Source organism: Atractosteus spatula, chromosome 17 (assembly GCF_055471065.1).
Source record: "Atractosteus spatula isolate fAtrSpa1 chromosome 17, fAtrSpa1.hap1, whole genome shotgun sequence".
NCBI lineage: Eukaryota > Metazoa > Chordata > Actinopteri > Semionotiformes > Lepisosteidae > Atractosteus > Atractosteus spatula.
The window spans coordinates 9,359,990-9,373,782 of NC_142722.1; the positions used below are offsets into that span (position 1 = coordinate 9,359,990).

Genomic DNA, 13,793 nt, shown 5'->3' on the forward strand with positions numbered 1-13,793 from the left:
TTAGCAGCCAACGCACGTCTTATATTAACCTAAAATATATAAAACGGCAACAAAAAAATAACAGGTTCAAGTTTTCAAGTTTCTTATTAAATAGATTTAATCCAGATCACCCCAAACCCCATCCCTTCTGCTGACTAGCTTCTACACTCCAAGCAGTGCAATTGAAACATTATTTTCTTAAAGAGCTTGTCATGTCATTCCATAGCATTGATCCTTCTACTTTCTAATTCCAACATTTTTTGTTTTGGAGAGAAGCCTGTATTCACTGCCATTCCCAATTGGGGGGAAACAAAAACCAAGGTTGGAGCAAGTGATCAGGCTTTGGGGTAGCAGGGGGGTTGGGGAGAGGGGTTGTGTGCATGTCATATCAAGGTTCATATCCTGTCACAAGATGGATAAAATAAAACCAACAAATAAAATGGAATAAAAACACCCCCCTCCCGCACCCAAAAAAAAACAAACAGCACACAAATACCTGTTGGCAAATACCAGTTATTCAGGCTTTCCGCATGAACTCCTCATCGTTCGCCTGCCCCAAAACCCCGCCCCCCATCCCACCCCACCCTGCATGGCATTTTCACCTTTAACCTTTGCCCTCTACAGCTAGCACACTGGCTTTTTCAGGGGTGCTTCAATAACACAACAAGCCCAGACCGTCATCGCCCTTCGGTTCATTTAAAGCAGTGCCAATCACATTTATATATATCTATAGATATTTATATATAATAAAGATCTCCTCTTTTTTTTTTGTTAATTCTTTTCACTCTTGACATTGTTCGCGGGGGTTTTATCTATAAACCGGTAGCCGGATGTGTGCGTGCTGGTGGTCCAACAGCCGGGGTACGGATACCGTCTCATAGCCTTTCCCCAGCATCTGCTCCTTGATGCAGGGGGGGTGGATGTCATTGATCAGGTACTCCAGGGACTGCAGGCTGCTGCTCAGGATGGAGGTGTTGCAGAGGCTCTTGCTGGGCAGGCTGCAGCACAGCCCCCCGCCACTGTCCACCGGGGGGTGGGGGTGGTGGTGGTGGTGGTGGTGATGGTGATGGTGGTGGTGGGGGAAGCCGAGCTCCCGGTGTCCTGCCCCCGCGCCACCCGTGTTGACCCCGGCCAGGTCCTGGGGGTTGTAGCAGTCGCTGTCGGGGGTCACCAGCACACTGTTCCAGGGGGGCGCAAAGTACTGGCCCACCGAGAAGTTGCCATGCATGCCGGTGCAGTTCAGCGGGGAGGAGCTGACTTTGTCCAGCCCGCCAGCACTGGCCGTGAGGGCGTAAGGCCTGGAGGACACCTGCGCGCCGCCCGCCACTACCCCTCCCGCGCCCCCTGGCACGCACGTTTCTGGAGATTTACTGATGCCCCCCCCGCTGCTGCTCCCAGCGCTGTACATCCGTAGCGCAGCCTGCTGCTGCTGCTGCTGCTGCTGCTGCTGCTGCTGCTGCTGTTTCTGCTGCCAGAGGAGGTAATCCATACTGTCCACGTAGGCTGTCCCGGCTTTGGCTATCTCCGCCCCCTGGGCGGGCAGCATGGCACCCGTGTAGGCCAGGCTGCCTTGAGGCGCCATGCCGGTGGCAAAGCCGTTGGTTGAGGAGTTCGAAGAGGCGGCCGCCGCCGACTGCTTGGCGGGGCTGGGGTTCGCCGATGTTGCCGCCGCCGCCGCCGCCGCCGCCACCACCACCCCTGGGCAGACCTGCTGCAGGGCCTGGGCCTGGCAGTGTTGGTTGATCTGGTAGATGATGCTCTGAATGGAGGGCAGATTGGACTGGGGGGGCAAAGCCAGACCTCGGCCTCCCGCTATGGGGATCACTGAAGCGGCTACCGTGACGTTCGGGGGCACAGACAACGTGGGGGCTTCGGGAGGTTTGGGCGGTCCTGTGTGGTACGGTATCTGCCCATGGCCATGGGCTAAAGTGCTGCTACTGGGTGGCGGGTAAGGAGCCACCGCAATCTGGGCCGGGGATAGCTTAGTCCGCTTGCCCTCAGAGTTCTTGACCACACCTTTGACTGTGGGGGTGGAGGCAGCCCTGACAATGGCCAGCAGGCCTTGGTAGCCCCCCGTGTGAAGGTGAGGGTAGGGACTGTAGCGCTGACCGGTGGTGTCGTAGCCATTGACAGTTCGGTTAAGGTGCTTGTGCTGTGGTACCCTGATATTAGTGGGGAAGATCTTGATGGACAGCGGGCTGTTGGCAGTCTTCTGTGCGTAAGCGTCGAGCTCAGCTGGGCTGGGATACCGGGGTGAGTGCATGGGGGCTGCTAGCTCACCTGCAAGGCAAACACAAAAACAGCCTTTATTTGCAGTGTTGGGATAAGTCACACTGAGATCTCTAGAGTTGTATCCAGCAGGAGGATCTCTTTCATTCCTAGCCATGAAGATTTTGCTCAATGGTCATATCTTGGATGCTCAGAGTAAAAATGCAGTGCTGGTAGCATGCATCACAAATGCACTGCTTAAAAAAACATTTTTAAATTGCAATCCAAAATTAATTGAAATTGCATGCAGCAGACAGCACTCCAAATATACCAAACACATGCCAGGGATTTTGGTTGCAACTAGGCATAACCTTGATGAACCCAGAATATTAGCACCCTATGTTTATTCCTATGTATAGGGGTATATTCTTAATTAAGATGAGCATGTTTTGTGAACAGGTACCAAGATCATTGTTGCAGTATCTACAAGGTTGGTGACAAAGAAAATGTTTAGAATAACAAACTACCATTCTGAAGATTTGTGTAAAATTAAGTTTCCTAAATCTATTACTTTTTTTTTTCCTTTCTTGCTGAAGTTCCCTGGTTTCTCATCCCTAGACATCTGCAGCTCTTTAAAATCTCATTCCGTAGATGACTGTACCTCAGGCACTGTTAAATCAGTGCTTTGTAAAATTAATTCGGACTTTTTTTTTTAAGGACAAAATGGAGATACCCTGGGAAATCAAGAGCAGAACTTTTTTTTGACACTTTGGCTCAATTGAGATATGTAGGATTATTACCATCATCACATGGGCCAGTTACTCTTTCAATGAAATCACAGGGAGATACAGGACAGTAATACAAAAACTGCTCACAAAAGCAGCTTAACCCTAGTTAAAACCATGATCATGTGGATGTGTCCATGTACCAATATCCAAACAACTACCAAGCCCTGCAACTCATTTTTGTGTAAAAAATAAGAACATAGGAATGATTTCAAATGAAAGGAGACCTTTTGGCCCCATTTAGCTTGTTTGGATGTTAGTGGCTAAAGGATCTCATCCCAGGCTGTTTCTTGAAAGAAGCCAGAGTATCACTTTCAACAACAAGACATTTCCACAAGTGTCCTCTGGTTTGTGCTTTGCTGTTCATTCTGAAGAAGTCCACTTCCTCTGTTCAAAACTAAAAAAGTTTAGATCTCTCAGCCTGTCAGAGTAGAACATTCCTCATAAATAAAAAATTGTCACATTATTTTAGACTCTGTTGTTCTTCAAAAGAAATCTGTTCATTAAGCAGTAAGCAGAAAATGTGTAAATACTTTTTAGGTCAAGTGTTTAATATTGCAGCTAGTGTCAATGGAGATGCCTGTAACACAATTCCTGTATTAAAGGTCTCTCATTTCTGATCAACATTTTTTTTTAAATGAGCATGTGAGATTTTGAAAATTTGTCTTTAAAAAAAGTAAGGGAAACAAGACAAGATTCTGTATATCCAAGTAGTCCAAAAAAAAACAACAACATAGCTGGCAGGCAACCAGATGGACCTCATGCACTAATATGATTCTGCTGTCAGGAAAAGAAAATGGCTCATCTCAATCGCAGTTTTTGATGCACTGGTTACCAGTTTGCATCTTCAATGGCTGTGCCACTATGTCCATTTCTGAGCAGGGTGGATAATAGTTTTTGAAGCTGCCCTGACTTCAAAATTCAATTCCTAAGTGATAAAACCAGGTCACAGACCCGTATCGCCCCTTATTTAGAAAGCCAGGGCTTAACTAGCTTGAAAAAAAAAAACAGCGCAGGGAAACGGCAATCTCTAAGGGCCCATAGTGTGCCAGTGTGGGGGAGGCAAAGGGGCTCGTCGAGATTGGATTTAAACTACATTATTCAGGCAATTTCATGGCTACTTAGCTCACCGCTACAAAAAAAAAGAAAAGAAAAAAGAAAAGCACTCCATTTACAAGCAATAAATCAACGGCTGTAAATTACCAGCACCCCCCAAAAATGACACTTTTATGCAATTTTACAGATGAACAAAAAAGTGCCGAAATTAACTGCGATAACAACGCAGTCAGCAAAAGCCATTGCAACCTGGAGAATGAGAAGAGAGAGAGCACACGAGCAGGGGGCAAAAGTAAAAACTCTTCATTTCTTTTGCTGTAACAAAAAGCATTTTTAAAGAGCCTCCGTCGCCACACAGTCAGAACTCATTTGTTGTTCCCATTTACACTCTCGTTCAGAGTTTATTTCGAGTATCCAATGAGCCTCCAACTGTGAAAATGATTAAATCTACCAGATCTATCTCATAAAGGAAATAAATTGGGTGGTTAAATGGGAGAAGAAGCAGAGTCATGTTGCAGTCTGTCCCTGTGGCGCCAAGTGCAGTCACATTTCTAACACACAAAAAACATACCTGGTACCTACCTACCTGGTGAAGGTATCTGGTAAATCTCAGAAGCAAATAAAGGCGGGGCCTGGTCAGTAGGAAGGTGGGAGATGACTAAGGAAAATCAAGTTCTTGCTATAAGTTGTGATAGTGGACCAGTAGGTGGCGCTCTTCTATAAAGACCTACTGTATGTCCAAACCAATGCACCAGTACAGTGACTGTGTAGTGGATGCCATGCTTTGGTTGATAAGAGGCCCTAAAAAGAGATCCTGATTAATTGATTAAAGGGCATTATAACCCACAGCACTTTTCAAAAGGGTAGGGGGTGTTAACTCCAGAGTTCTGGCTACATTACACTTCTATACAGTTCAGACTAAAGATTTCTCCTCAATTCAACCCTGAAGTAATTTCTCACTGCATCTTATCTGCGGAGTAATGGGGCTGTTGGTACATAATAGCTGGAATGCCAGGAATTATTATGAATAATAATATTATTATTAAAAACAGAGAGCTCTGACGTCAAAGCAGAGCCACTCTTGGGTAGCTAGAGAAAAACAAGAAAGTGGTCTGGCTGGTCCAGCCTCATAGGTGGAGTTGTACAAGTCCTACTGCTCCTGAGAACTGTGCTTAGTGTATTCAGATATTTAATGTCATCTTACTGCTGTTATAATACTCTATGAGTATGAGTATTATGATAATGAGGGTTACAACACATCGGTCTCCATGAAAGCCAAGCACAACTGTCATATTTCAAGGAGCACGTTCAACATCTATCATCAGAAAGCCACTTATTCCTGTTGAGGGTCACAGAAAACACAGAGCATAGGACAGAAGGCAGGACTACACCTGGACAAGACGCAGCCCATCACAAGGCACCCTTTCACAAGCACTCACAACTGACAGTTTAGCGATGCCTATGTACGGTTTTGGAAGATGGATGAAACTGGACGACCTGGATAAAACCAACACACACTTGGGGAGATCAAGGAAACTCCACATAGACGGTACTGCAGACCAGAACAGAACACAGGACCCAAGAGCTGTGAGACCACTCTACTAGCCTGCCATGCCACAGGGCTGTCCTAGGAGCATACATCATGCACGCTCTGAAAAGGGCACCCAGGAGAACATTATTGCTCTTATCCTCTCAAACACTTACAGCCTATTCCAGCACAGTCATAACATTTGATAGTGTGAAAGTGCTCAGGACACATATTCCAATAAAAGTGGAGAAAATTCTCAGGGGAATAAGCAAATCACCACATTGCTGACTTTCTGCAATCTATCATAGCACTTGAATGGATATCAAATACAGAAACGAGAAAACAAATTTTAGATTGCAAACACTCACTGCTTAGCCTGTTCCCCTGGCAGAAATACCCAATGCCACACAACACCAACACACCATTCCAGTATGCAAGTGAAAATGCAGTTAATGTTGGTTATGAAAGGTAGCTCATACTTTACATTGATAGATATAAGGTTGTATTCGCCCAATTTATTTGCAATAATTTGTTTTGGTACCGTTTGCCAAACATCATCCCTGACCGTTTGCATGGTACAGAAGATACAAAAGACCTATTTGAGATAAAGACTAAAAACTACAGGATTTTTGTTAAAATAGAAGTTGGCACTTCATTGAAATGGTGCTGAACAACCATCTCCATCTTATTACAGCACACTAGCAGCAAGGAGTGTATACAATTACAACATGATAATAATAACTCAGAAACAAAGAAACCAATCAGATAGAAACCACAGAGAGATTATCCAGATACTATCCTTTAAATTTTATGCTCAGAAGCTGGTTAATAGCACAGCACAATGCTAGGTTATTCTAGGTTGCAGCGATGACAAATTTTATCTAAATCTTTGGGATAAAATATCTTTGGTCAACTGCCGCTGAAGTATTTCCTTATACTCTATACTCTTATTATACTAGTTCATGCTCTTTTTTATACTTAGCAATTACACAACCAACACAAGGAAATGCTCAATTCATTAAAATATTTTAAAAAAATGTTTTTACCAACCACAAATTTGAACTACAGTACTTGCGTCAATTGTTGCACTTTGCAATCTCTCAGTCTCTCTTGCCATTTGTAAACATTTAAAGCTTCAAACAGCAACCTGGCTTCAAAGGGTTTCACACTTCATGGGTCACGGGGATTAGAGTCCTTTCAGCGCCATAAAACCATCTCTGCTCCACAAAGGTTTGATGTTATTAGGGCCCCAGAGTGGGACTGGTGGCAGGGAAAAAAAAAAGTCAAATTAAGTCTCAGTTGTTTGCGATTCCTTCTTCTGCTGGTTTTTTCATTTCTTCAGCTCCAGAATCAGAATACAGAGCTCCTTCCTGCTCTCTCTACTTCGCTATTGTACCTGTCCCAGGCTGTGCCATCTGTTTGACTGGCAATGCTATTCAGTTGTTTCACCCAGTAACTTTAGACGCGATGATACAGGTCTATAAGGTATAAAAATTTGCAACACAGTACTGGCAAGAGACTTATTAAGCGGCCATTACTTAATTACTTAATGATAATATTGAGCTCTCCACGTGAGACAAGACATTTTAGCTGATGTGTAACAGAGCAGCAGAGACACGACTCTATACCTGAGGCTGATGTGACACGTTAAAGACAACAGCCACAAAAAATACATTTATCTTTAAATTATTATATTAATCAATCATAAATTGACTAACACAAAAAACACCATTTCAGCTCAGCCACATTGTAAAAGGTTGCTCTAGCAAAACGGAATAGAGTAACTAAAAACTTTTGAAAGCTAAGGGTTAAATGTTTTTAGTAATTAGCTCAATTGGTGAAAATGTCTCTCCTCTGCCTGCTCTGCTGTATAGTGGGCCAGCTGGCACAATGATGGCAGCTGCACTTCAGCAGTGGATGAAGTGGGGCCCCTCCTGTATGTAAAGTGCTAAATAAAAAGCAAGGAATTATTAATTCGAAATTGCTGTAGCTGCTGGTCGTTAAGCTTATTAATGCAATCAGGAAATTCAACATTGGTGAAAGCTGGAAAGGCAAAATACTCTTTAACACAAGCCGAATGGGCTGCAGAATCATGGGGAAAGCTGCACCATTTCCAGCTCCATGCTGGGGTGGTCTCTTCAATGCTCTATGTACAATAATCTGAGGCACGGGGGGGGGCAATTAGCATTCAGACCTTAATCCGGAATAGCACAGTGCCCCCTAAACGCAGTAGCCGGGCCAGCAGATGTAACAGGTTAATGTCATCCATCAACACCACAGTTGAGAAGGTGGAAAGATTATGCTACTGGACAGGAGGATCTTTGAGATCCTTTGGTTGGGAGACAAAGATTTACAAATTCCCAGCCCCACCCCAAATCCTCCAGCACTTAGGCCTCCTTAACTACCTCCCTCAGCATAGTGGGGACAACAGGGGGGTGGGGGTGTGTGAAGGGGGGGCAATAACCTGTACTCTACCTACCTCCCCCCCCACCCCCCAGATCCCTTCCATGAAATAAAGGGCAACCTTTGAATTGCTAAGAGCTCACAGCTGCAATCTCCTTCATGCGGGCTTCGCTGTCCTTGGGGTGGCATGATCCTGAATACTCAATTAACACTCTGCTAATTAGCCGCTGACACACGCTGAATTCTGATGAACTAATTTCGGGAGACAGATAACGAGAGGGGAAAGTGAAGAGAGAGGGGGGAAAAGAAACAAAGAAAGAAAAGGGAAAAGGCTGGTTTGGATAGAAAAAAATAAGCCATTAATTTCGGTGCTTTTTAAAAGGCTCTTTCTAATTGTGGTGATCAAAGGCAGCTGTGGTATGCACAGTGGGTAAGTGAGTGGGGAGGGAGAAGGATGCTGAGGCAAAGAGGAGGAAGAAACAGGAGAAAACAGAGAGCAGCAGAGGAAGAAAGGAGATAGGAATAGAGGGGAAATTGAAATCCGATCAATAGGGAAGAATTAGGAGCTGCTCTTTAGCAAACGGTTAAGAGTCTGACTGGCTACCGCTCAGTGATTCAGAGAATGGAGTGAATTAAGGGGTCTGAACGCTAAAGTAGCAGAAAACACAAAAGAACTCATTTCCTAGACCTAGATATTTCTGATGCGTCAAAACCTTATCAATTTTAGGGTATTTACAGAAGAAAAAACTGAAGGGAGAATTATGACTTTATCTTACACTTTCAAAGGCTGCACCAGAAATCCTTAATTCAGACCCGTTTCTTAGGAATGGAAGTTTTGAGCTTGCAGTGATAAGCTGTGTATTACAAAGTTTGCAAGTCCTACATATTGGGCAGACTGGCTCAGATAAGGGTGAGTGACGTTTCCCTTTGTCTACTAGCAAACAACAATCATTAGTCTTTAACTACAAAATGGGGTTGTGTGGTGTAATGAATTTCCCTTTTACTTTACTGGAAGGAAGCGAAGAACCTCAGCAGTTTGCTAACCAGCACATCACCGTGTCTAAGCTGAGAGGAAAAAAATCTGTTCAGTAAATTAAGGCACTGTAAATGTGTTTTAGTGGGGGTTTGAATGGATGAAATGTTTTGAAATGCAAAAAATATTATACAAAAAGGAGGTGAGAATCGTGAAGGTAAAGTAACAGCAGATTGGATAGGAATTCAGCTATCTAGTTAAACACTTACCACATTGCTTGGACAATTCTCAAGACTTCCAGAAGAAACCATTAGATAAAAACTTTCAACTCCTGTATAATCTATTCCATTAGCTACAGCACTACTAGACCAAGTTAGAAAACTGCTCCACTAAAACTTTTCTTTATCCTCTGTTGAGAATGCGTCAAGCACGAACTGCATTTTAATGTCATGTTATCCAGAAAGCCGAGATGATTTGAAAAACTGAATTTTATTTTTGATTGGGCACAATCTGGGACCTGGCCTTCCAAAACCAACTTCTTTGAATTTCATCCTCAAGTGTTTGCGGAGTGTCAAATCCAGATTGTCCTTATAAATAGCCTTACGCTGTAAAAGTCATGACCTTTAAATAAAGATTAATGCTCTTGTGAAACTCTCTTAGATCTTATCAGTGAAATAAAGTTTCAGCACTGCAAAGAGCTTAGTTTTGGATGATCAGATGACATCTTACTTCTAAAGTCTTTCAATCTGCAGGGCTCCTGCTTATTTAGGGGAAAACTGCTGGCTCCTAATGAGATTAGGCTTTATGATATCTATTGCATTCTTCTGTGTTTAGGTTCACAAAAGGCCTAAGAATGCAAATGCAGAGAGCACAGTAGCATTGCACCCTGAACAATACCTGCCTTGTTGTTAATGGAGGTGTCATCTGGCACAGGCCGATCAGTTGGGCGTTTAACGCTAGGCCTCAATCGCCGTGACAACCATTTGTGCCAATACAATAGCACCCAGATAGAGCCAGCTGTTTAGGCCCTCTACAATTAACACTGCTTCTTTTCTGGTTTAACCACAACAGCTTTAATTGACTGTTGTAGAAGCAAAGCACAGCTACATTAGGCAGATCTGACCACAAGGCCCCCCGAATCTCAGTCAAGACAAGCACTATCCCAGTTCCTAGATTCAACAAATAGCTGTGTCCTGCTTGTTCAGCTGTCAGTCAATCATAGACCTTGTACTCCACAGGAGCTCCCTGCCAGCATAAGTGGAGTACCATCTGCGAGTTGACAATCAGCGGGCTATCGCTTGAATACAAGATGCGCAGGCTTCACACTCACCGGTATTAATAAATTAAAAGCAAATTAGAGAGTTCATGGCAACCTGCATGGCATCAAAAACAAATTCTATCATGTTTATTCATGGATTTCAATCTTGATTAAAAATGATTTGCTAGAAAGTCTTCTTTGGGGGAACACCAGAATATCAGAGGACACATAAGGCAGCCCATATTGCTTCTGATCAACAAAACAGCGTCTCCCCCCCCCCATAAAAATTATGGTTCTGTCAAGGCATAGCCTAAATGCAGATCTGAGCCTTCATTTCCTTGTGCTTTCCCGATTAACAAGCAATTAAGAGGAACATTTAGACAGCAGAATATTAACAGAATATTAGCAGAATAACCTGCTTCCACTTTAAATGCAAGTGTTACAAAATATATACTTTTTATATAAATTGACAAAGATTAGGTGGTGGAAATGGGGGCTTGGCCTAACATTTTTTTGGAAAAAGATTATGTATTTATCATTATGATGGGATAGAGAACAATCACACAAGGCTCATTACAGCCTGTCCTAAACTTGAACCCTAACCTCCAACAATCTGAAATATTCAGGATGAGACAAGACAATTGTTTTCAGAGCGCTGGCATTTTTGTCAAAAGACGCCCATACTGGAGTGAGGGGGCGCAAATGGGTCATGACTGGCCGCCTAATGTTGATCGCCAACGTCTACAAGAAGCAGCAGCAAAGGAGGGGTCTGTGCTAGAGATTTGTAAATCACGGCCCTTACGAGTTTCAGCTGCTGAGGGCTCTGAAAGAAGCAATGGTCCTTTGCTGTGTGGAGCAGTGCCTTCAACAACACGCAGACAGAACAATCCTCTGGACCAATCTCCAGCTCCATGCAAGCCAGTCCAATTGCTGATAACGTCATGGCTGACATCTTCATTTCCAAAGGAAGACATTGCAAAAGCACTTCATATATAGGAGGGGACCCACTTCATCCAGCTCTGAAGTGCATCTCCCACCTGGGAGTTGCTTGGTAGCCAAACGCACCTGCAGCCCCACTCATAAACCAAGCAGAGCAGATGGAGAAAGAAGAAATTTTAGACAGAACTCCAGGGCTTATTACCTCTGCCCTTACATATGATACCAAGAGATCTTTAATGATGGGACCTTGGTATAAGAGTTCAGTCCCCAATCACTGTACATGGGCATTACAACAGATACTAACAAGCTCCTTCCCCCTGATACATTCACAATTAACTTACAACGTACAAGTGTAATCCCTTCAACAGGCTCAGAAAACAAATCACTTGAACTCATACACATGGAAAATACTGACTTGCATGCAGATTGCAAATGAAAGCATGAGTGCAAGCCAGGAAATGATCTGGGGTTGGACTGATTCTTGGACAAGAGGGGAAGGAGACCCTGTGAAAGACCCTGTGGATATAGCTCATCTTATCCTCCCCACGTACTAGACCTTAAAAAAAAAAACCCCAAAAGAACAACAACAAAAAAACAAGCAGGAGTGATCTTGCACCTGATCTGACCTGTGTGGTATTTTTGTGCAAGGCTGCTGGGCTCACAGCATGTTGCAGCAGACAAGACAGTGCTATGTCACAGTGCTGCCTAGGCGGCAGGAAGCCACACAACGCATCAGTTGAGGTGAGGTGATAGCAGGGAGGGTGCGGGGGTGTTCACGATTCGGCTTGTGGTTCTCACGCTCTCGGGAAATGGCTCCTTTTCTCCCTGCTTTGGATAGGTGGAAGCATCTGTTGCCCCAGCCTCTCCAATCTAAGTAGGGCATCTTTCTCCTGACTGACCACAGCCCAGCGCAGCCGCCTAGCAATGTGGGGGCACAGAGCAAGGCAGGCGAGAGCTCGAAGATACCAGTTTCCGCCAGTACGCACGCACGCACGCACCAGACAGGGTGTCTGCACCACACTGTCAACAAGGCCCTGGGAAGAGTGTGCTCTAAGCTCTTCATTCTACCGGACACCGGCGTCTTGAAGTCTTCCACTCGTAAATAACAACGCCATCCTCGCCTGGAAATGGTGTGAGATTTTATTTTAAATTAATTTAGCGTGCACTTGAGAGCTGCCAGGAGCCCAAAGAAAAATGTGATTAACTTCTGAGATACACGATGTACCTATTTTCTGTTTTCCAGTTCAGAACATTGAAAGCAGATGAAAATTAGGCACATTTTCCCCCGAATGCACGGTTTACTGTGTGCAGCAACTTGAAATAAAGGCCTAGTTGATGCAGCTGTAGGGAACATTCACAAGCACTCTGAGAAACTGCATCTGTCCTGATCCCCCCCCGAGGCACCATCACAACAGTCATGAATTGTTGAAATAAATACATTTACCTTCTGAAAGGATAAAAAAAAAAAAATATATATATATCTGAAAGGATTTCACCCTGGATTCAGATGTCACAGCCTTGTTTCACTATGTTCTGACTGCTGGGAGCACATTGCACACGAACAGTTGCAGACTCTTCCACAAATAATATATATTTTCAGCTCTGCAAGAAAAAAAAGTACCCAGCAAAGCTACGATATGCAGAGCCAACTCCACAGAGATCAGACAGAATGCTCATTTTTATCTTACAGGCCGTGTTATCCAAGAAGTAATAAGTGTGTCATTTATATAAAAGCAATAAATCAAAATGTTAAGCCCTGACCATTTGGGATTAAAAAACAAAGTCACAAGCAAAGAGAATCATAGTTACCTCACACCCTGGAATAAACAGAGCTCAGAGCTCCTCGTCAATGATCCCCAAAAACACAGTCAGAGATTATTAAAAAACACAACAGGCATTTCAAAAACAGGGAGAAAGTGAACTGAATACGTATAATAATTCCCTGATTATACTGATCCTTACAATCAAAAGCAATTTGATTTTAAAAATTCACTGCAGAAGGACTCATGGCAGTACTTCAAAAATGGATTTCATCATTAAAATGTAAATGCCCTGGCATTTGCAGAAACCTACATTTCATTATTAAAATCTCCCTTATAATTAAATCAATTCATTTTCTGATTCTACAATACCAAAACTAAAACTTGAGGTAGTGTCATTCGGATACTGCCAGGGCACACATCCCTTTGTTTTTAAGGACCACTTCTACAACTAATGGAATTAGTGTACAGAATGGAAAATCTGTTTAAGGAAAAAAAGGTGCTACATCACACAAAAAACTATTTATATTCTGATCAATTGCAGTACCTCATTGCAGAGCTAAGGATTGTATTTTTTGATTTGTGCATTCTGCTTTTGAGATTATTTCTTTTCTGAAACACCCAATCACAATTAATCCTGAACCTGGAGTGAAAGGATACAAAAGGACTAAATTCATTCAGAACTGCTCAGGTTTTGGTCTGTGGTGTCTGGACAGCACAGATGTGGTTGCATCTTCATGCTTTGCAGACAATTTCATCAAATGTTGGCCATGCATTCCACATCTTTTATTATCTCCAGGGTACTGCATTGCTACTGTCATTTGTATCAACAAAGCCAACAAACAACCTAGGAAAGAAAAATCTATAGACTCTGGAATAAGATTCACATTCACAGTGGGTGTGT

At 43.4% G+C, this 13,793-nt stretch overlaps 1 protein-coding gene across 1 annotated transcript in view; it reads right to left on the reverse strand.

Moving 5' to 3' along the window:
• Positions 1-764: 764 nt before the first annotated feature.
• The window catches only part of fam222aa (family with sequence similarity 222 member Aa), a 64,794-nt gene continuing 51,765 nt past the window's right edge, over positions 765-13,793 (reverse strand). Inside the window, exon 3 of the mRNA XM_088935908.1 lies at positions 765-2,259. Within this exon, the coding sequence (XP_088792034.1) occupies positions 788-2,259 (1,472 nt within the window). The 3' untranslated portion in view covers positions 765-787. The remainder of the gene's footprint in view (positions 2,260-13,793) is intronic.